Source organism: Typha latifolia, chromosome 14 (assembly GCF_019914945.1).
Source record: "Typha latifolia isolate L0001 chromosome 14, TyphaL0001v2, whole genome shotgun sequence".
NCBI lineage: Eukaryota > Viridiplantae > Streptophyta > Magnoliopsida > Poales > Typhaceae > Typha > Typha latifolia.
Window position 1 is genome coordinate 9,360,954 of NC_133099.1, and position 23,251 is coordinate 9,384,204.

At 34.9% G+C, this 23,251-nt stretch overlaps 3 protein-coding genes across 4 annotated transcripts; 2 read left to right on the forward strand and 1 right to left on the reverse strand.

Annotated features, from left to right (window-relative positions):
- The first annotated feature begins 3,155 nt into the window (after positions 1-3,155).
- On the forward strand, positions 3,156-6,805 carry LOC140800591 (probable transcription factor KAN2). 2 transcript variants are annotated; one of them, XM_073155344.1, is made up of 6 exons: positions 3,156-3,961; positions 4,074-4,150; positions 4,947-4,995; positions 5,089-5,224; positions 5,933-5,999; positions 6,203-6,805. In XM_073155344.1, exons 1-6 carry the CDS (start codon positions 3,370-3,372, stop codon positions 6,314-6,316), a joined length of 1,035 nt encoding a protein of 344 aa, XP_073011445.1. In that variant the 5' UTR covers positions 3,156-3,369; the 3' UTR covers positions 6,317-6,805. The 2 variants fall into 2 exon arrangements, with proteins under 2 accessions (XP_073011445.1, XP_073011446.1); XM_073155345.1 differs by having other exon boundaries at positions 5,936-5,999.
- A 1,838-nt stretch (positions 6,806-8,643) lies between these two features.
- LOC140800809 (uncharacterized protein At1g32220, chloroplastic) lies at positions 8,644-16,724 on the reverse strand. Its single transcript, XM_073155677.1, has 7 exons — positions 16,463-16,724; positions 14,292-14,385; positions 14,097-14,185; positions 13,869-13,924; positions 13,067-13,213; positions 9,298-9,423; positions 8,644-9,212 (listed from the first exon to the last, which is right to left on the reverse strand). The coding sequence occupies exons 1-7, from the start codon at positions 16,597-16,599 to the stop codon at positions 8,932-8,934; spliced, it is 930 nt and encodes a 309-aa protein (XP_073011778.1). The 5' UTR covers positions 16,600-16,724; the 3' UTR covers positions 8,644-8,931.
- A 1,006-nt stretch (positions 16,725-17,730) lies between these two features.
- LOC140800565 (TOM1-like protein 1) lies at positions 17,731-22,141 on the forward strand. Its single transcript, XM_073155302.1, has 4 exons — positions 17,731-17,901; positions 18,723-19,317; positions 19,685-19,930; positions 21,576-22,141. Exons 2-4 carry the CDS (start codon positions 18,799-18,801, stop codon positions 21,984-21,986), a joined length of 1,176 nt encoding a protein of 391 aa, XP_073011403.1. The 5' UTR covers positions 17,731-17,901; positions 18,723-18,798; the 3' UTR covers positions 21,987-22,141.
- The last annotated feature ends 1,110 nt before the right edge of the window (positions 22,142-23,251 follow it).

Below are 23,251 nucleotides of genomic sequence, written 5' to 3' on the forward strand. Positions count from 1 at the left end.
TAACATTATAATTATAATTCTATGTAGTAGTAGTAGTAGTTTTGTGATGCCCCTAGGGATGTGTGTTAAATGTTAGAAAGAGAAGACTTCCAAATAGAAGACCTAAGAATAGGGGAGAGGTGTAGAAATGGCAGATTATTTACTTGGTTTCTTTACATACATACCCCTCAATAATTCCATGTTTATATACACTTTTTAAGATATGTAGTTTTTGTATAGAAATCCTTTATTAGGAGGTTACCTTTTTTATGAGCATAAGTCTAAATATGAAATTTTTAATGTTACTTTTGTCTAGTTTTATCTTTTTTGCCCGTAAATATTTTGAATTAGAATAAGTTATAGTTTATCCTTTTCTTTCTGTATTTTAAATTTAAGCACTTAATTTTTCTGTATCTTTTGCTCTATTCGCGTTTAACTCATGACCTCATCGCGTAAGGCCCATGAGGATAAAATATATGATTTAGAAGGACATTAATTTCAATGATCAAGCCAACAACTTGTATGGCATTAAAAGCTATAGGCTTTTCTTTCTATAGGCAAAATGCTTTTCTCATGATATTAAAAGCTATATGTTTATGATATTTTATATAGAGAGAGTTGGACTACAAATTTTATATTAACTTTTTTTGACTTATTGAATATGTTCTATGGTTGAAAAACTCTTAACCCAAAAAATAGAGTACTCAATGAGAGCATAATTCGGTAGAGGTATCATGGGTGCCATGCTATTGACCTATTGTAAGACTTTAATAGGCTACCAAGACATATTAAAGGAGTAGGCTTCGCAAAATTAAAGCGTCACTAATTCGATGGTGATCATTATGCTCTCGATTGCCCTCTTCGGCTCATCTCCTTTACCTTTTGAGCCTTTAGAATGTCTTTCTTTGCGCTTTGCATTTTGAGAGAACTACCGAATTAATCTCACAAACTGAAAGTTAATTGCCGCGCGGATTTTATCTATTCAAAGACAAGTACTCATGAAAAGAAAGTATATATATTTTTACTACATTCAATAATAAAAGTTGTAGATATCATTATTTCTTGATCCTTGATATCAACTCTAATATTAATCTATAACAAGAACATTTGAATCATAGAACTTAGATTGTATAATTAAATACCTCCTCTTAAGACTAATCCAAACAATTACTTAAGACATTGTTAATGAAACCTAGCTAATTATCCTTCCCTCTTGTTATAAAGATCCTATATACTTAGGATGAAAGATTTTTTTCCCTTCTATCAAATGGAGAAATCACCATTAATACTGCCCTCATTTTAGAGGGAGGTTAACAAAGGTATCAACAAGTCTTATTTCAGAAGGAAGAAAGACTTTTTTTTCTCTCTCTCTCCAATTGAAAAGGAGTATTTTGATACACAGCATACTTACAAAGGAGTCACAAGCACCTCATATGAATATTTTTCGTCAAAAAGATAAGAACTACAAACTAAAAGGTATTTGATACTGCATCATAGTTTAGGAGGTGTTTTCCTAATGACTTAACAAGTTGTGTGAAGAGTTCTCCTTGTACTTTTGGATTAAATTATTGAATTCTGAATCTTTGATACAGTTACTTTTAAATACCTAATGTTGTTTTATTGTAGTGTAATCATTTAATGCAAGTTGTCCATATATTAAAAGGAATTCTTCTTATGATAGCAATGCTGGATTACAGTCCTCAACATGAACTTGCTGTACATTTTACTCATGAATATTAGCAGAACTTTAGCTTGAAAAAGTCATTCTTTCATCCGATCTAATAATGAATCCAAACACTTTTAAACGGAATTAGATTTAATATAATTATTAAACAAATCGTGTTCATATTTATTATACTAAACTCATTCAACCCATTTATAACTCGGCAATATGTTTATGACTTAATTATCATTCAAATAATCCATTATAAACTTATAGAAAAGTAAAAAAAAAGGTTTCAAATAAGGGATATTTGGAGGGTGTACATGCGAAAGACTCATTTTGTTCCAAAGGCATGATTCTAGTGAGAGATGTACAATAATTAAAGGTATTCTTCACACATGTTTGTGCCCACCCTAGAAGGCAATATCTCATGAAGTAACTGAAAAGGAGAAGAAGATATATATATATATATATAGAGAGAGAGAGAGAGAGTCATTTTTTACCATCAAACAAACGTAAGTATGACATTCATGGACTAGAAATCACATGGAAAATGATATGTATATATATATATATATATATATATATGAGAATGAGGCTCTCTAACTTTCCATGCCACCCAACTCCTGAATTTAAGATCATACTTTGAATTAGACAAATCATATATATAGGAATTGATATTTAGTGGATAAGGATTAAAGGATTACTATTGCCAGAGCAGGCATAAGTAAACTGACTATTAATACACAACCCTATCTTTTAGACTTTCACTCTATTAAATCATATAAGAATATTTTTGTCCTTCTAAAAAATTGCTACGCAAATATATATATATATATACATACATGGACTAATTATTCATATACCCTCTTATCACTCTTTTCCATATATATTCTCTCAAATTTTTGTTTTTTTTTTTGACATATAGACCTCGTGAACTAGTGAAAATTTATCTATAAAGCGTCACATACAAGTCATATAAGTCATAGAGAAGGCTATATAGTATATCTAACTTTATGTTTTAGAGAGAAGATGGAAGGGAGAAACAATTTAATTTATCAAAATATTCTGAGTTTTTTATGAGGGTATTTTAGTCTTTTCAGTTTTTGTCTATAATATTAGGAGGTGATATATTTTTAATAGTTGAAAAGATCTAGTTACAATTATCTTATACATACATATATATATATATATATATATATATATATATATAAAAGATAGTGTTGCATAAAAACTTAGCATTAATATTCTTTGTCCATAATGAAGACCATATAAAAGAAGTAAAAAAGGAATCTAAGTCTGAAATACATTTATACTCTCTCTCTCTCTCTCTCTCTCTCTCTCTCTCTCTCATGGAGACAAACATCAAAGCGTCATTTTCTTACACATAGTACCCATAAGCAACCAAAGGAGCCACCTTTTTCACTCCACATCATAGTAGTTTACCACCCCAAACTCTTTTGCCCTCCATGTTAGTTCTAAATACAAACTAACCCTCCACCCCCATTATTCCACACAACTCCTGTACCTCTTACCCACCCCCACCCTCCCCTCTAGATAACCCCCCTCACTCCACAAACACCTTCAATCCTCTCTCTCTCTCTCTCTCTCTCTCTCTCTCTCTCTCTCGCATAGGTGAAAAGCTAACCAAGACGATCTAGAAGATATCTAATTCTAAGCTGTGTCGTTTTTGAAGAAGAAGAAGAAGAAGAAGAAGAAGAAGAAGAATGGAACTTTTCCCAGCTCAGCCAGACTTATCACTGCAGATTAGTCCTCCAACCACCACACCCACATCTAGTTGGAGGAAGCAAGACGAGGAGATGGAAATGGGATTTTGGAGGAGAGCCATAGATAACTCCTCTTCCACATCCACCAAATCAAGCATCCCTTCTACGGCGGCGGCGGCGGCGGCGGCGAATGCCGACGACGCCTCCTTTGAGCTCTCTTTGGCAAACCCAAACAGCAATCTCCTCCTACTCCGCCGCCAACGGAATCACCACCACCACCACCACCACCACCACTTCCATCACCACCACCAAGAGCTTGGCTTGTTAAGACCCTTAAGAGGGATCCCTCTCTACCAGCACTCACCTTCTTTGCCTAATTTACTCCCAGCTCACCAACAGCAGCTCCTGTGCGACTCCTCCTCCGCTACCACTTTCACTCCTTTCGCGACGAGGACGCCGCAAGGCGCGTCGAGGTCTCGATGCTTGTCGAGTTTCCCCGCGAAGCGGAGCGTTAGGGCGCCAAGGATGCGGTGGACTTCGACGCTCCACGCCCGCTTCGTTCATGCCGTGGAGCTCTTAGGAGGCCATGAAAGTATGATGATGAGATTAATTATAAGTTTATTTCAATCTCAATTAATTTTATGTCATCTTCTTCTTCTTTTTTCTAAATATAATCCATGCCTTGTGTTATTGCTGATCTTTAGGGGCCACACCCAAGTCAGTTCTTGAGCTCATGGATGTAAAAGATCTCACCTTAGCTCATGTGAAATCTCACTTGCAGGTGAGATAATTCCTTTTTACAAATTTGAAAGAAACTCTCTTCTTTTTACTTTTTTTTTTTTTCTTGTTTCTTTTTTCTGCCATTTTTTCTTTCCTTTTTCTTCTGTTCACCTTTGCTTGATTTGCTTATGTTGGCTTCCTCTCAACTGCACTACCCAACTTGGGTGTTTTGGAATCTCACCTCAAGTCACTGGAAACTATTGCTCAGCAGTGATCTATAAAAGTGTTTGGTGTTGCATTTAGATGGAGAACACTTTCTTTCTTTTATACCTTTCTCCTCATCAGTGTTCTTGTAACTTTCTCAGCCTGAAGAAGTAAAAGAGGCAAAAATTATAGTGTCCTTGTGATCCCTTGCCTGCACTATTTCAGTTACAGTCCCTCTCTCTCTCTCAATGTTGTGTAAGTACTGTAGCAGCTTTTACAAATGAAGCAGAACCCATGCTAGTGAAAGGAAAAAAAGAGTAAAGATGAACACTATTGTGAGTGACAGTAGAGGAGATAAATGAATGACTTCCAACCAAATTTTTCAGGAAAGAAAAAGTTTGTAAGTACAATGTGTGATTATTGCAGATTCTTTTCCTGTTGGAACTCTTTCTGGAGTCGAATATTTTTTCCTCATTCAAGAAAAAAGGATATTAATTGTGCAATAACTTTTGTGATGCATATAAATGATATGTCTCATTATATATTTATTGGCCTTCTTAATCATGTAGTCTCTAGTTCAAGAAATATTTCTCATCACTTGAAATTCTTGTTCGCAATATGCTATGTATTGATCTTTTTTAGTATCACTGCAGATGTATCGAACTGTGAAGAATACTGATGGCCGACCCATAGTTTCTTCAGGTGTCGTCGCTGAGTCTTTTAAAATTTTTTTTATTTTTATTTTTGCAGTGGTTTTCCTTATTTTTCTGATAAAATCTGCTGCTGTATTTCCAGGTCAATCTGATGGATTTGAGAATGGCTCATCAGGAGAAATTTCGGATGACAATTTGATCGATTGTCATGATATTCGCAGATCGCTAAGTACTCATCAAGGCAACAATTACAATAGCTTATGGAGCAACTCTTCAAGGTGGTATATAATAGTTCATTTTCTTTAGTCTATGAACTATATGATGATTTGTTCATCCATTACATGGAACAAATAGTAAGTCCATTATTCTAATGTTGACTTAGACATATAATTAATTTTAACCAAAGCGAAAGGATAGTTAGAACAATCATTTTTTTTTTTTGTTGAAGGCTAATTCGTTTCTACTTTTCTTTTCACATTGATATAAGCAAAAAAAGAAGAAGAAAAGTTCTAAAGTGGAGCTTGATAAAATTAAGATCAATTAATGACTTAAATTGATTGTTTTAAGAAACTTATTCTTCATAGGAGTCATAGATGTATATTATATAATTAAAAGCTCCAAAGGTGCATACACCTGCCACAGATGAGCACTTTTAGGATTAGAAAAATCTCTTTACCACTCCCTTCCTCCTCCCACTAGCTATCAATCTCCATGCAAGTGCTCACAAAAAGCATCAAGAGATCATAGCTTTGGTCCATTTGTCCAGTATCATGTGAACATTTGTGCATTTATCTTGGTGTATTGCTCCTTTTTCAGTAGCTTAAAGCCACATTAAAGTCTCTCTTAAGACAAAGGTCCATCTGCCAAAAGGGACAACCCTACTCTACATTCCGTACTTCTTTTTGGTTATAAAGTCTATGAGTAGTATTCATATACTTCATCCATAATTTTCCTCTGATGGATAAATCTCTGTGATGGTATTGCAGCAGAGCAGGTTGGTCTAATGGCTTATTACCAAGTGATTCTACCACTGGAAGTATGCAATCTTTAAAGGTACCAACTTGGTTTTTGTCCAAGAATTGTCATCAAGAAATGTCTAGTTAGTAGTCCATGAATTCCAAATGAATCTTGTTTTGCTATAATCGGAGCATTGAAGTACTTGAATTGTAGAAAGAAAAAAAAAAGAGTTTAGAATACTAGTCCATGTATTATATTAAAAAGCAGATAAAGCTAACCTCCTTATGCTCTTTATTCAGGAAATGCAGTCAAAAAGCTTAGAAATATTATCAGATATGAACTCATCATGCCTCTCAGAGACATCGAGCCCGAGCAAGCCTAATCTTGAGTTCACTTTGGGAAGGCAACATTGATCAATCGCCCAAGTACTGATAACCATAACACAATCCAACGACGCGACGTGAATTTATTCAACTTTAAGTCAATTTTCAGGAGGGAACATAAAAGAAAAAGAGACAAGTATTAAAGGCAAGAAAAAGAGAAGAGAAAGAGAGGGAAGTCTAGATGCTTGCTTCAGAGAGAATATCTTCCATAAATGAGACACTTTAAGCTTATGTTCTCCATAAAGGCGAAATCTATATATTGATTCACATATGCAAGAAATGGAAGAAGATCGCAAGGATGGCTCTTAACTTTTCTAATAGTGCAGCACAAGAAATGATTGTTCATTCCTTTTATATGTGCATGTTACTATGCTTTGTAAATTTCCAACAAAGAGAAGAGGGCAATTTCTGAGGCTCAATTACTTAAGGAGTAAATTATCTAGTGACATAAAATATAATATCAGTCGTTATCATAATCAATGGAATGATACTTTAGTTGTAAATATATAGTTGTGAAAATGAGGGCTCTATATCTTAAAAATGCTTGTGATTAAAGAACCTAGCTCCTCTTGTCAAAATATATTTATCAGCTTAATTGTTTTTTCTTAGTTGCTTTGTATATTAATTGAAAACTACTTCTAAGGATATCTTAAAGGAGTATACTGAAGTATATTACTTATGAAATAAACAAGAGGTAGTTTCTCACAAATTTTTGCAATACAACTAAAGAAGAAAGGGATAAAAGAAAAAAAAAGAAAGAAGATGGGGATTAAAGCTCCCATCTTTTTTTTTTTCTCTCTCTCTTCTTTTAAGGCAGAAGACTGATCAAAGATCTCTTTTCAGAGGTTGTATTCATATGGTACAAGCCCAACTGCTGTAGCTTTTTAAAAGAGTAAAGCAGCAACACATACACATAGCATACAAACCTCTCTTTTGATTTACCCTTTACTTATATATATTTATATACTCTTTCTTCTACCTCTGAGCCCTTTCCTGACACTGACACCCAAAGAGGGGGGTTAAGGCTTTTCTTATCACTATCTTCCAAGGCTCCAAATTATAAAAGAATGATTACCATATGATGATGCATGTAGTCATGTGAGCCTCCAAAATCTTCTTTGTTCTCTTCTCTCTCTCAGCTCTCTCTCCCCCCTCTTTTTAGCTGGCAAACAAAGACAAGGGGGAGAGAGAGAGAGAGAGAGAGAGAGAGAGAGAGAGAGAGAGAGAGAGAGAGAGAAGGTGGGTCTTGGTGCAAGGGAGAGTCAGACTCTCTGCCCTGCATGGGCCTGTCATGGACCCAATGTGAGGTGACACCTCTTTGACTCCCCTTGTTTTCACCTCTTGCATCTTCCCCATGACTTCCCTTGAGACCTGTGCTCATTTATTGTGTTGCTTTTTAGGTTTTTTTTTCTTCTTTCATTTCACATCCTTACATGAGTTTTTGACTATTTTAAGGCTGCTCCTATTTTTTTTTAACAAGTCTAATTCATATGTGAAATGAAAAAAAAAATCCTAGTTTTCAACACATTTTATCCCTCTCTCTCTCTTTCCCTCTCCCACCCAATTGTGGGGCCTAGATCTTCTGTGGTCAATGGTGCCTCTCTATGGGGTGGCCCCAGGTCAACCTCTGAGTCATGGTCAACACCCAAGAAGCAAACAAGGGTATTGGTCTATGGGGAGTCTTTGTCAACTCAGTTTACAGTCAAAAGGCTCATTTCACCTCTCTGATTGATTTCTTTGGAATGATGGAGCCTCAAAAAAGGAGTAATGAAATAGACAACACATTGAGTTCAATAAACTTGTACATGGTATAGCTTATTTATTTATATTTAGGAATAACATTTGCTTAGATCTTAGTGGTAGGATTTAGATCCAATCTAGAGCTAAATTTCAAAGGTCAGATAGGATTGCAAGTGATAAGAGTACTTCATGGTCATATATAGCATCTCCTTTCTGAGATGAGTTTAGGTTTATTTTCAAACCAGTTTAATGAGCACTAAACTGATTTAGTATCCAAATAATAGTTTATCTCAAAACTAGATTAGCACCAAGCCGCCAACAACAAAATCAAATTACTATTTTGCTCTTGAGAGGGCATCACCAAATAAGTTGAACATGAGCTAGCTCAAATTCTTTTTGAGACAAACACAAGCTAAGATTTCAGCTTATCTTTTCGGTTTGGCTCGAGGTCGAGTTTAACAAATTATTTTCTAAATTTAATTTTGAGCCGAGCACGAGCAAGACCCAACTAACTCATGTTCAGTTCATTGACACCCCCTAGATATACATTGTTAGTCTACTACCTAATAACTGTTAATATTTTGAGATTGAACAAGTAATGTAAAATTAGAGCTAAATTTTTTAGAGATTCAATCTCATAAACTTTTACTGTCATCTTTCCATGTACATTGAGTAGGGACCTTGCATGGCCCAATATAGCATCAGATGACATGAGATATATGGATAAATCACAAGGATCACTTGCATCATGCTATGAGGAAATCAGCTATCTTTCAAGGGTGTTGAGAAGCTAACATTATCTGGCTTTTCCAAAAGTCCATTCTACATAGTATATTCAGAGATCCTGAGTTTCTGATCTTCACAAATTTCTACGGCATGAGTAGCAGTGTCTCAGCAATCAATCCTCATGATCTTACTTTTGCTGCAGCTTCCTTGATTTGTTCAATGGTGAAAACGCCAAAGAAGTCGTCGTCGCCAACTGCATTGATCGCAGCATAGGCAACATCATCCACACTGACAGGAGGCGCTAACAGGAGATCGGAAGCAGGAAGTGAGCTCAACGGCTTGGTAAAATTTTCAATGGTAAGCAGTAACCGCTCCAATGGTTCACCGACTAGGTCGAGCGGTATCTCAAAACCGTCTACCTTCCGTTTACCATAGATGAAACCAGGTCTTAACACAACACCTAATGAAGCACATTATGATCAAGAGAAACATAGACAGCATAAGAAAAAGAAGAGATGCATGAAGAGGTGAAAAATTTTGCTAACCTGAACTTGGATACTTGGAAAGGACCTCAGATTCAGCTTTTCTCTTCCCGGTGAAGTAACCCGAGGAAAGTAGGAATGATGGAAGGTTGTAATCATGAACAGAGATCAAAATGAACTTTGGAACACCTACAGATGACAATAATAACTTGATAAAACGGACTGACTAGCATAAACATGCTCTGAAGAGTTTTTAAATTTTTACTGTAAATTTAAATAGAAGCAAGATTCAGTTCCCGAAACTGGAAACTTAAAACGAATTCATCCTTCTAAATGAAGGGGACAAAAATTTGTATGTCACGTTAGGCATTTAGCTAGTTTCATATATTGACTATGGTATAGAGATATTTAGCATAACTTTACTCTTAATCTCAGCCTCAATTCTTTTTTCATGTAGTAATATGGCCAACTGATGGAGGGGAAGAGATATAAGGAAGAAAGCAAGGACGTTCTCATAATGAATCAGGATTTCAGCCATACTGATACTGAAGCGATGAGAGAGATAAACTCAGAATTTTCCTTTTACCAACAGCTAGCTAACTTTAAGGATAAAGACAGCAAAATGAGAGTTAAAAGTACATATGCAAATGTTAATAATTAAGTGATACATATCTGTGTCGTAAATACCACCAACAAATAATGGGCGACCAAGTATGGGATCTTGGGAGGGTAGACATATGCAGTCTAACCCATATTTTAAACCCATGATTTGATGATGCAAAACCAAGAAAAAATACCAGAAAAATATGCAAAAAAGAAAAAAACAGAGGTGGAAACAGATCAAATGGACATCCATATCTCTGTTCGCTTTTATCCATATATTTATTCACTAATAAGAATTCCAAATACGTATATTAGACGAGCACTTGACTTTTAATATTTAATAGATATAATTAATTGAGGATCATATATGTTTATACTTATTTGATACATAAAATATATACCCAATATTGCACATGTCATACTGGGGACATAAAAAATAAGAGAAAATCATGCAGGTTGCAACTATTAAAATATATTATTTTGCTATTATCAATATCTCTAAATGAATGTATAACAAGATCCAGATTCTGAAAATACCCGAAGTCATATCCGTATCTGAATACAATTAGGATATTGATCCAAGCAGGGTAAACAAGTTGATCTATATGGAGTTGCATTCACAATATGATATCCGACCTGTTTTAACCCTATTCCCTCTTCTTTTTAGTTAACTCAGCATGGTAAGTGGATGCCCAGTTGCAAGCATTATTGCATCAGCACAAAGGGCCACCTAGCTCCCGTGCTAGCTTTATATATTGCTTTCCACTATGTGGTCAATTTCCACATTTTCCTCCAATTTCTCCTTCTTTTAGTAACTACATATATCTGTTACCAGGTTGGTTGTGAGAATTACAAGATAATTACTGAAAGCTAGAATGGACCCCAAAACTACACATTCCATATTACTTGTAAAGGACTATCAACCTTGATAACCATGAAAGTCATTTGAATAGATAGTTTTCCTATTCCATAATTTCTCTGATCAACAAGTCCGCTTCTGTGAAAAGACAAGTCTCACAACCATAAAAATAAAAACAATTAAAGAAGAAGATCGAAGATCTTATTTCAACTTCAAGAGATACTCTTTCTATATGTGGTAAATTTATTAATGAAAGTCCTGTCTGCCAAAAGGACCTTACATAACAGCAACCAGTCAACTACCTAATACTGTGAAGTTCTGAACAAAATAGCTAAGTTGTTAGTGCAGACAATATGCAAAAGAGCTAAACAGTCGTCTTCTGCATTTTGTCTTTTATGTCAATTGTCATATAGTAGCCGAAAAACTCATGGGTTCATTGAAACAACCTCCTCAGAAATAAGGTTAACGCTGCATACATCTCGTCTCAAAGAGATTGTCCTATAGAATGGCATCCTCTTTCATAGTAGTTAAAGAATCAAAGAACTATATAAATTTTGAAATATAACAAGTTTAAGATTAATCACCCTTCACAATAGCTAGAATAGAAAGATTACTTGCTCCAGATGGCTAGTAATCAACATTTTTTCTAGGACAAAATAACAGATAAGAGCTGAGCCGCACCGTACATATTGCATATGCTGAAAATAGATATCTGTTAGATTTTAGAGCTAGCTCTACTTGCTGATACGGTCATATGAAGTATGTCTCAATATATGGCGGCATTACATTACTATTATGCTTTACAATTCATCCTTATATTGACTAGCTAACTCGAAGTATTACCTATTAGAGCCAAAAAGGAATTAGGATTATAATTAATGAAAGGAACATTTCGGAGGTTTTCCACAGTTAAGAGAGTCTAGATGTAATTATCCCTTATGTCACAAATAAACTTCAGTTTTAAGACAATATTAAAAATAGGCTTAATAACACTTTGTTCCCTGTACTTTAATTCAGTATCACTTTGCTCCCTTCAAGAATAAACGCGTATAAAACACCCCATAAACTTTTGAAAACCAATAGCCTTCGGATGTCATTAACATATACTGTAAAATTACTTCTACGTCCCTCTATAGTTAGAGGAAAATATTAGATTTTTAGGTTGAGTAGTTGTGAAATTAAAGTTACCTACCCGTGCACAATATTGATTGGAATGATGAGAGTAAAGAGGTAATTATAACCTTCTTCCTCTCCACTTCCTTACTTCTCCATCATTGAGACTGAGATTGTCTTGTCATCTTTATCCTTGGAGGTAAGGAGATTTTTCCTACTTGAAATCTTTGACTTTTGGGATTGAGATACCAAGGAAGATGAGGGAGAAGAAAGTGAGAGGCCAATGTAGAAGAAGAGGATCAAGAGGAGAAGGGTGGTGGGAGAGAAGAGAGGCCATTAGTGTTATCCAAAGCTTGGATCTTGCTATGGAAGGAAGGAAGAAGAGAGGGCTAGTGTATTATGGGATGGAGAATTGAGGGCTTAGGAAAGATGAGATCAAGCCCTTTTTCTAAGCCATCTAAAAAAGGAGATGAGGGCAAAATTGGCCAAAAACTTTTCCCACTTCATGAGAGTAACTTAGTCTATATGAAAATAACTTACGATTCATGTAGTCGGCATGTGGCATTTTTTGTCAAGTTAGCTCATGGTAGGCTAACATGTGGGTTTAGTTGTGCGTTTTGAGGCGATTTGTGCACTTCTATTCTTGAGTGGGCAAAGTGATCTTGAATCCAAATACATAAAAGCAAAGTGTAATTAAGCCTTAAAAGTAAGGGCTTTCTTTTTACATAATTATCATTGAAAACTTTTAAAATATTATAATTGCCACTATATTCTTGAAAATATCATATTGGCCACTAAAATCTTCTAACTTTTTCAGGATTGTCATTGCTCATTGCAATTACTTTTTGACAAAATATTCGTAGAATTCCAAACAGATGGTTGTTAAAGTTAATAAATGCATGCAAAAGACTAAAATCCCATTCTTTCTTGAATTTTAGAGCATAAAATAAGATTTTTTTTCTTCTCATACTATAATATCAAGTAACATTAAATAGAAACCATCATTTTATAAATGATTTATACAAGGGCATAATGACCCTACATCAATCTAAGTTCAGGTTTAACAGTGATTAGTTAGATTTAACTGATGGAATGACATTTTTTAAATAGTTCAATAATTTCGGTGGTAATTATGATATTTTGAAGAATGAAATGACTAGTATAATATTTTAAAAGTTTTCAATGGCAGTTATGTAAAAAAAAAAGCAGCATGGTCCATATAGATTAGACAGATCATGCAAAGAACACAATACATACCAAAACTTTTTGCAGCATCTACTGCTAAGATATTAGCCTCGCCGTTTATCTTTTTCATCTGTTCCTCACTCCCAAATCCTCCAAGAGTTGATACAACTGCAGTTGCCCCAATTAATATTTCATCCCACCTTGCATAAAAAACATCTCCTGCATAAATTTAGGTTCTAATTATTTCAAAGAGCATTGTAGAAACATATCAAAGGTCCTAATTTAGGGAAGCCCTATCATTAATAGAAATAAACAAAACAAAATACATTATTTCTAGGATTATTAAATAGAAAAGGTTACATAATTGAAAACGTAAACATGCTTTTATATGATAAGTAAAGATTAGGGTTAACCATAGCTTAGAGATCCTACAATTATTATTGAGCCCTCCATCCCTCCCTCTCTCCCTCTTACTTCAGTGGTTTTATGCCCTGCTTCTTCTCTCTCCTTTCTCTCTTTTTGAATACCAATGGTTACTCTTCTATCCCTCCTTTGTTTGATTGATAAGGCAGCACCTATTCCTCTTATCCTCTCTTTCCCAATATAACCTTTGTCGCTCCTTCTTCTAAATCTAGCACCATGCCAAACCTTGCCATCATGTCATTTGCACATTATTGCATGTTGTGTATGGTGCCAGTCATGCAACTAGCATGGCAACCTTTGATTTTCATTTTTCACCATATCAGAGCAAAATTCAACTTTCAATCTTGTGTGCCCGGATGATAGATATTACATTTGGGCAACAAAAAATAAATTAATAAAATAAAGATCTCCTTCACAAACAAATTTACAAGGCCTAATTAGATTTGAATACCTGCCATCCAAGTGACTTGATCAACCCAGGAATCTGAGTAAGAAGGTTTTCCTGATCTGTTATCAACATATGTGAGATTAGTATGAAAAGGATACCAGAAATTGATTTGAATTTGTCAGATGAGATTACTTAATGGATTTCAGAAATAAGACATTTGTCTCAATGGAAGTCTCAAGAAACCAAAAGATGAACATTATTTTGATGATACCAATGAGTGATAAAGTTCACCTGCTTAGGCTGACTACCTCAATGCCTTTGGAGACTGCAGCTTTGCAAATAGCAGAACCAACAAACCCACTACCCCCCAAGATTACTATCTATAGGAAAAAAAGTGTAACTGTGTAGTGTTAATGTTACATGTATATCTTGAGAGGATATAAAAAAAAATGCACTTATAAAAAAGTTGGCAGCTTATGTATATACCTTTTCACTTTTCACGTCAGCTACAATGTCTATTGGAACAGAAGAAGAATCTACCATGATATTGGATGCAGCATTAACGAATTTAATACGTAGCCTACAGAAGGAGCAGTAAGAAGACATGTCACAGACATAAAAGTTAAAATGGCAAGTACTCTCCTTATTTAAGTTCCAAAAAACTGACTAAATTTAGATAAAAAATCTGCAGAACTACTTAGATAGCTAGAGATTGAGTTTAATTTGGATAATTCATTAATTTGAGGAAGTAGTTAGAGAAAGATTGGAACAAGGGATATCCACATGGAAGACATCCTGCACTATGTGGGAGCATCCAAAACTGCACGCTCCAGAAGCACTTTTTAAATCATTTCATAGCCAAGAGTTAAATCATCAACTTCGGTAGAAGGATAAAATTTTGCATTTATGAAGTTGGGTATATTATGGAATTGTGCTAGTTAGGCTACATTCACAGAATGTGCAAAAGAAAACCAAAACAGCCGAAAAAGTCCCAACTACTATTTCACATTATGAACAACCATTTCTGTAAAATGAGCAGTACATCATAATAACTCGATGGTGTTGTTGAGGAAAAAAAAAAGGTACTGAATGCGCAAATTTACTCACAACCAAGAAGGATCTACAACTGTAAATCTTCATCACAATCTTTGCATTAGTAGCATAAGAGAAGGAACATTAAACAACTTCTTAGCTAGCTAGATGGTAACCACAGGATAGACTATCTCAACATGATCCCAATTGTCCAGATATAAACTCGCACAAGTCTTGGCCATGCACTTTAGAAGTTAGTCAAGTGAAACGTCATAGAGGCTTGATCCATGCTAAAATATTGAAGTATTGAACAACTACATTTAATACTTTGTTCAGGGTAAAAGTTACTGTTAAGAAAACAATTTCCTCCTTCAGTGATCAATAAGATTGCTCAAACTAATAAAGACACTGAACTTGAGCGCAGAATTATGTGGAAAAATTCTTAATCATAGACAGACTGCAGGAAGGAGAACTCCAATAGCAAATTAAAATAGTACACCAACTCAATCAGTCAATTAAACAGATAAAATCTTGCCCAAGACTCACTCTGAAGAGTCACAGTAAGCCAAAAGCGATACCCTAAAGGAAAAACATCAAATCAACCAGAAAGAGGATGGGAAGGACTTGGTGTGACGATGCCAAAGCTCATGCTGACTATGAACCCCCTGCGTCTCAAAAACCAAAAGATGGTAAGAGAAAGTGAACCGAGGCCGGACTGCAACCAAAAGATGAAGGCAAATTCTCTTTCTCCTCTCCCCTCATATCTCTCCTTTCATACACCCTTTCCCCTTTATTTCTCCCTTTTCTTTCTCTGTCATGCCAATAAAAGGATAGCACTTAAAGAGCTTGTATAATCCATCTCATTGTCCTTTATTCTTCTACTCCAAATAGAATTACCATGACATGGTTGTACTGAGTGGAATCTTTGTAATTGTATCCTCATGTTAGGTCGACATTCGCAACAAACTTCTTTTCTAACTCATGGAAATCTAGAAGGTCACATTTATCCAGTGAACTCTTAGCAAACCAATGCAACACTCACTTAGCACCTACTCTTAGCAAAATGCACCTTTCATCATCAGTCATGCCTTATATATCACACAGCATGTCTTTCCCATGTCAACCAACCAAAGAACCTCCTCCTTTGCTACCCTCACATCTTACATATTATCTAGAAGTATTAGTTATACATAATGGCTAACCCCACATATTTTGATTCATAATAATCATTCTTATACACCAAAAACAATTTGGCTTATAAGATACAAATAAATCTCTTACCACTGATAAGAAGGTAAGAGACTGGCGTTAACAAGCATGAAAAGTTAATCAGCTCTCACAACCTTCTCAAGATTCCAGTAGAGAAACTCAAATTACCAACAACAGCATATGCTCACAAACCAAGAAAAGAAAGGAACGAATTTGGACGCACCCCACAAAATCTAACACACGAAATTGCAATTCAATCAGGAAAAAGATGAAACTTCTGGGTTTTCCGAACTACAGCAACTTGTGCAAGTGAAAAAAAAAAACCTTTGGACCGAAACAATCCAACCCAAGAACAAAGGAAGGAGAGTATTTGAGTGTTTTATGTAAAGAATTGAGAAATGAGAAGAAGTGCCGACCTCGAGGACGAAGGAAACGGAGGGCGAGAGAGCGAGCGAGAGAGCGGGCTGGGCCGGTGCGAGAGTACAGTCTTCTTGAGGAAGAGGGGAGAAGTCTGCGTCGATGAGAAGGAGCAGAGCAGCGACGACGACGACATTCTCGTGGAAGGGAGAGCTCTCAACCTCCTCTCCTCGCTGATATTTCTCTCTCTCTCTCTCTCTCTCTCTCTCTCTCTCTCCACTCAATCATCAATAAAAGGAGTTTTGACCAAACTACCCCTCCGAAACTAGTCCTGGCGGCGATTTCTAAATATGTTTAGCGGAAAATTTGGCTACCCTTCATTCCTTTCTTGCATAAAATATATATTAATAGGAAATGGATCAAAAACATCCTCCTCAGTCCTATATTTTGCTTTAGGTAATCATATTATATGTCAAAATATATATATATATATATATAACCCAAGGTTGCTTTTGAGTATTAAACTCAAAATACAGGGTCTAAATAATAAATATCGATAAAGACAGGGTTTTTAATCAATTTCTCTAAAATATTATATAACATTAGATAGTTTTTTAAACCATTCAAAGTAATTTATAAGTGATCTTTTTAAATGTCTAAATTTATGTTAATTAGGATTAATTAGATTTAATTAACAGAATATTATATTTTTTTCAAAAAAGTATACAATAATGTCGGTGGTAATTATAATATTCTAAAAATTAATTCAACAACTAAATCATTTATTTTGTATGTTATTTTTTTGTATTTTATTTTATATAACATTAGGTTGCAATTTATTTCCGCGGTTTATTATGAAGCGATCGGCTTAATTTATTTCTTAATGTAATTATTTAAAAATAATTACTAGTAAAACTTTTAAAATATCATAATTACTACTACATTATTTAAAATATCATAACTGCTACTAAAATCCTTATGCTCTTTTAAAAATATCATTTATTAATTAATCATAATTAAAATTAAACTTAGATAAAAAAATTCTATTTTGTCCAATATAGTATAACAGAGAAATACCTTTTATGTGATATAAAAATCATTGATAAATATTTTATATTCTAAAGAAAAAAGTATTTTTAGTCATTTAAATTTACACGTTAATAATAATCTGCTATGAATATGTCATTAAACCTAGCTATAATGATAAATATAATATTTGAAAAGATTTCAGAAATTATATAAAAACCCTTTTTAATTAACAATTATTATAATTAACTATCTTTATTTATATATATATATATAGCTAAGTGTGTGGAATTACGCTTTTACCCTTCTGTCGTAATTAAACGAGAGTGCGGGTCACGCTAACTTGGTAAGCAAGTTCTCGGAGAGAAGGGGAAGACTTTGACAACGCGGTAGCGAGAGAGAGAGAGAGAGAGAGAGAGAGAGAGAATCGAAATCCATCTATTGTTCCTCTCGAAAGTTTCGATCTTTGGAGGCAAGTATTTAAAATTTTGAATTGCTTTCGATTTAATCACAACCAAACTGCTCGTGGATTGCTCAAGTTCAGATTTTTTTTTTTTTTTCTGGGCCGTCTCCTTCTATTGACTTTTTTTTTCTCGATTAGTCTGATGCTTTCTCTTGTAAAGGCGTAATCTTTTTGCCTTACACTGATTGATTTTGCCGAAGTACGTTTTGGGTCGGGTTTAGTTTCAAGAATCGTGCGATCGATTTGCTGGATTTCTCGCGTTCCACTTCCATCGGTATTCAATCGTACAAATGTTGATGCTTTTGAAAAATATATTAGCAGTTGTTGGTGTTCTATTTAGTTGGATTTTACCTTCTTTCTTTTTCCCTCTTTAAGAGTATTATGGACTCCTGAAACCCTAGAATTGTTCATCCTTCTGTAATCTAAATCTAGGACCTTGCCAAGAATTGACAAATTCGGCTTTATCACAATGACACTTGCCTTAACTCTGATGTGCTTAGAATGATTCTCAACAGGCGGTCATCACTTTTTAGATTTAACCGATAGCCCTAGAGGAACGAGCCCCATATCGTCTATACTATTTCAAATAGAAAATCATGATCTTGTTTAGAACAGACTTCTCATCTGTAATTGAGTGAGGAATTATTCTGATAATGATAATAGTTCACTGTCACCTATTTGAGGTTTTGTTTTGTTGCTTCTTTCACCCCTTTTGCTGTTTTATTCTTTTAGCTTTTCCTGCATGGAGGTGGTTAATCATTAAAATTTTATGACTTGCTGTAATCAAATTGCATATGATAGTTGGTTGACATGCTTGAGATTAATTTCAGGTTACCCCGAGAGGGTTTCTTATTGGGTGTAATCTCCTATATAAGTTGCTTATTCTGCATTTTCTGAAATTTGAAGATGAGTGACAATTTGATGGATAAAGTTAGTTCCTTTAGTGAACGCTTAAAGATCAGTGGGTCTGAGGTGACCCAGAAGATGAAAACTGGCATGAGTTCAATGAGCCTTAAGATGAAGGAGTTCTTTCAAGGCCCAAGCCAGACTGAAAAGATCGTTGAAGATGCTACAGCAGAAAACTTGGAGGGACCTGACTGGTCTACAAACCTTGAAATCTGTGACATGATCAACCTTGGAAAGATTAATAGTGTTGAATTGATCCGGGGCATTAAGAATCGGATCATGCTGAAGAACCCTAGGGTACAATATCTTGCCCTTGTCCTTCTTGAGACTCTCGTGAAGAACTGCGAAAAGGCCTTCTCAGAAGTTGCTGCTGAGCGGGTCCTTGATGAGATGGTCAAATTGATTGATGATCCTCAAACTGTGATGAATAATCGAAACAAGGCTCTTGTTATGATCGAATCATGGGGAGAATCAGGCGATGAACTACGATACCTTCCAGTGTATGAGGAAACTTACAAGGTGCAGTTTATGTATCTAATTTGTGACTCCTAACTATGTGCTTTATGAGAATCATGTACATTACATGAAACACAATTAACACAAAGCAAAATTATGATTTAGCCCCCTTAACTTAGGGCCATTATCACTTAACACTCATATGTGTGGGAACCTGGTGACATAGTACGCATGCTATCTTATATGTGGAAGCATAATAAAAAAGATATATCACTTTATAGTTTATATATTGTGTTAATACAACATTCATGTCATTTACCTGAATTACTAACCACCGGATAGTTCGCACTAGATCGTAGATCGTAGTCCATATCCATGTCTTTCATACATTATAGAGTAAAGTTCCTGCTGTTTACCTACTTTCTTGTAGAGTTTGAAATCTAGAGGTATTCGTTTTCCTGGACGTGATGATGAGAGTTTGGCTCCAATATTTACCCCACCACGTTCAGTTCCAGAAACAGAGGGACAAGTCAGTTTGTCTCGACAGTCTTCCCACGATGTCCCTTTGCAAAGTTTTTCTGCTGAGCAAACAAAAGAAGCATTTGATGTTGCTCACAACAGTATTGAACTTCTTTCGACAGTCTTATCCTCATCTCCACAGCAAGATGCTTTACAGGTCAACTATCTTACTCCATCTGCTAGCCATTCTTGATGTCTAGATTTTTTTTTTAATTTATTTGCATCTTGTCTATTCAGAGCATGAATTTTCTTTAGGCATATCTTGTATTGGATGGATATGTAGAGCTCATCTGATATATTTTATAGCTTGGTTATTAATGTCTAGCATCTTACATTTGTTCATTATGTTGCTGAAATGCCCAGTAATTTCTATATCTAAATCTTAATAATACACCTAAAACAAAATACCCAAATATTAGTTTCCAAACACTAAACTGGTGTAGGTTAGTTTTTGTCACATAAGATGAACAGCTGGTCCACTGCCCAGAAAACAGCTGGCTGAGACAGCAGTTTACTATGAAAGTTAAATCGCCAAGTGTGATAGCATTCAACCTGCAGGAAACGCTGACAATATCAGCAATTTTCTTGAGTTATTGCTTGGGAGTTGAGTTTATGTAAGGGGGCAGTGTATTATGGTTTGCAATAGAAGTAGCCAAACTAGACAGAGATTTAGGATAATTAGTCAAACAAGAGGACAATTCTTCCTCCATATAGATTGCCATGTGGATTTACTGTGACTGAGATATGTGTTTTGTTTGGAAATTCACCTATTTAAGCAGGAAGCTATTTTTTTTGTCAAAAAATCTATGTCATGCATAGAAGTTATGCCAGGTGGGGATTGTCCACATTCTTGCTTTGTTTTTGAACTGGTATGTTTTGGGGGGGAGGTGGTGAGGCCATTTATATATGTGGTTTTGTGGATTAATTTGGTTGCCAGATTTATTAGGACAGTATAAGATTATTTGTGTCTCTCCTTTTGCTAGCTTGCTTGTCATCCTCACTTCTTATCTGATATTAAATACATTCAATTGGACAAATATTCCATCGTAGGATTATTTCCTGTATATAACAGTTTTGGCAAGTAGTAATTCATGTGATTTTCAGTCTAATAAATACTTTGAATGACTTACTGTCGAACAAGTTGTAAGAATTGTGTTTCTTTCCTTATTATAACTAATAATAATCTGTTAGACATTCTTCTAGCAAACAACAACATTATGCCTTCTAACAGTCCAGAACTTTGCTGATTTTTGTTTTCCAACAATAGAAATTTGGCATGAAGAAAAGAATCACTTAAGTAGCTTAGGATTTTAGGAAAAAAGAGGAATATTGACTTAAAACATACCACACATTATACATGATTTAGGCTGCAATTTTATGATTTCAATTAGAAGTTAATGCAATAGGAGGTCACAATCTCCGATGGTTAGGCATGCAAATGTGCACCATTTGGTCATGTTCTTGAATCATGGAGTCACACTCTATCTGGTGATATGTAAGGCTGACTGTGTGAATCTTGCCCTCCCTAGACCCTACATTGTCAGTAGCCTCGTGCATCACTACATTAAATTATTGTCATAGTCCATTTATTCCTGAAGGTGATACAGATAATCATGGGAGATAGAGAAAGTTAATTATAATTTCTCTAGATTTATCTCACTTGATCTTCTTATTTATCTTCTCAGTCCATGAAATCATTAAAATATAAAAATTTCTACTTAGCTTGAACTTCTCATTGTCAAAATTGATATATGCATCATTTATGCCCTTAAGCCAAGCTGATTGTTCTTGCTTACACTCAGGATGACTTGACAACCACGCTCGTCCATCAATGTCGCCAAAGCCAGATCACTGTCCAAAGAATTATAGAAACAGCTGGTGACAATGAAGCGGTGCTCTTCGAGGCCTTGAATGTGAATGATGAGCTCCTGAAGGCCCTCTCCAAGTATGAAGATTTCAAGACACCTCCAGTTGTACAGTCTGAGCCGGAGCCTGCTCTGATCCCTGTTGCCGTGGAACCTGAGGACTCTCCTCGAGTTAGCAAAGAGGAGGCATTGGTCCGAAGACCCGCAGGGTCCCGTCCAAAGGGAAGGGAAGATGATGATATGATGGATGACCTCGACGAGATGATATTTGGTAAGAAAGGAGCGACCTCATCTAATAGTCAGGATGCACAAAAGCAGCAGCAGAAGGATGATCTGATATCCTTCTAAACATTGTTCTTATCATCCTATACTCTTTTCTAGGGTTTAAGGACTAAGGTTTGATATTTATTTCATGTTATGGCACTGTAATTTCACATGCTTTACAGGTGGATTCCCATATCATGGATATGGATTAATTGATGGCTCTCCTTATTTTCCCTTCATTCCTTTCTTTAGCATTCTTCTCTTTTCTGAGAAAGTAGTTGCTAGGTTCTTACAGTGCGAAGTTATCTCATGAATCAGGATTAAGGAAGAACAAGAATTAAGTTATCTTCTGGAAAGATAGCAGTACAGAACCTAAATACAAAGAAGCTTTCGATTTGGATTTAATGGCAATAATGTATATAGAGTGTAAGTAATGTTTGAAGCCAATGCATTTAGCCAAAGGTGCTGCAGTTATCACTTATCAGCATTTGCCCTTTTTCACCTATGGAATAGGAATAGTTTTATTCTAGAATAAGTCTCGTAATTCTAGTTTATTAGCTAAATAACGACTTAGCTTCTTTTGGTGTATTAATTTATTATTCTCTCTTATCTTATTTCATATAATTTTTTAAAAATAATTTAATATTAACTTGTAATTACTATTTTATCCATAGATTAAATATTAATTAATTACATATTATCTAAGCTACAATTGAGATTCTACCTCCTCATTCTCTTAAAAAATTGTCATGTAACATAAATATGCTATTATATTCGTATTGCAACGTAGTTCAAAGGATATAAGTTTACATTGTCACACACTATATAACTATATGCAACACAATATATAGTTATATGTTCAAATTGTCACGTACTATATGGTTATATATTTTCACTACGATATACTATATAGTTATATGTCCGCATTGCCGCACACTACATGATTATATGACCGCACTACAATATATTTGAAAGTTCGTATTTGTGTTAGTGTAGATATATGTAATATTTTAAGTTTACATTTGTAATAAAAAAATATATTATAATTTTAGAAAATATATTACTATGGTTAATTACGCTAACACCCTTTGAACTACACCCGATATTCATAAAGACCTCCTAAATTTTTTTAGGTTACAATGTCGCCTTTAAACTTTAGAAAAATTTTAATATCACCTTCTGTTAGTGTGTTGCGAGAAAAATGTGGCAGTCATATTTCCTCGAAATAACCTAGATACCCTTATGTATTTCAATTAAATTAATAGAGATTTAAATATAGTTTTATTTTAATCCTTTAATTAAATTAGGATAATTTAATGAGATTTAATTATGCTCCCCCTCCTCCCCTT

Bases quoted from the DNA above. Each gene is read 5' to 3' on its own strand.
- LOC140800591 (XM_073155344.1), top strand. From the start codon at position 3,370: ATGGAACTTTTCCCAGCTCAGCCAGACTTATCACTGCAGATTAGTCCT. The intron at 4,996-5,088 runs GTGTCGTCGCTG...CTGTATTTCCAG, and splicing joins CCGACCCATAGTTTCTTCAG to GTCAATCTGATGGATTTGAG. The intron at 5,225-5,932 runs GTGGTATATAAT...ATGGTATTGCAG, and splicing joins TTATGGAGCAACTCTTCAAG to CAGAGCAGGTTGGTCTAATG.
- LOC140800809 (XM_073155677.1), bottom strand. From the start codon at position 16,599: ATGTCGTCGTCGTCGCTGCTCTGCTCCTTCTCATCGACGCAGACTTCT. The intron at 14,386-16,462 runs GTCGGCACTTCT...CTCCTTCTGTAG, and splicing joins CCGTTTCCTTCGTCCTCGAG to GCTACGTATTAAATTCGTTA. The intron at 14,186-14,291 runs GTATATACATAA...TTTTTCCTATAG, and splicing joins CTGACGTGAAAAGTGAAAAG to ATAGTAATCTTGGGGGGTAG.
- LOC140800565 (XM_073155302.1), top strand. From the start codon at position 18,799: ATGAGTGACAATTTGATGGATAAAGTTAGTTCCTTTAGTGAACGCTTA. The intron at 19,318-19,684 runs GTGCAGTTTATG...ACTTTCTTGTAG, and splicing joins TGTATGAGGAAACTTACAAG to AGTTTGAAATCTAGAGGTAT. The intron at 19,931-21,575 runs GTCAACTATCTT...GCTTACACTCAG, and splicing joins CACAGCAAGATGCTTTACAG to GATGACTTGACAACCACGCT.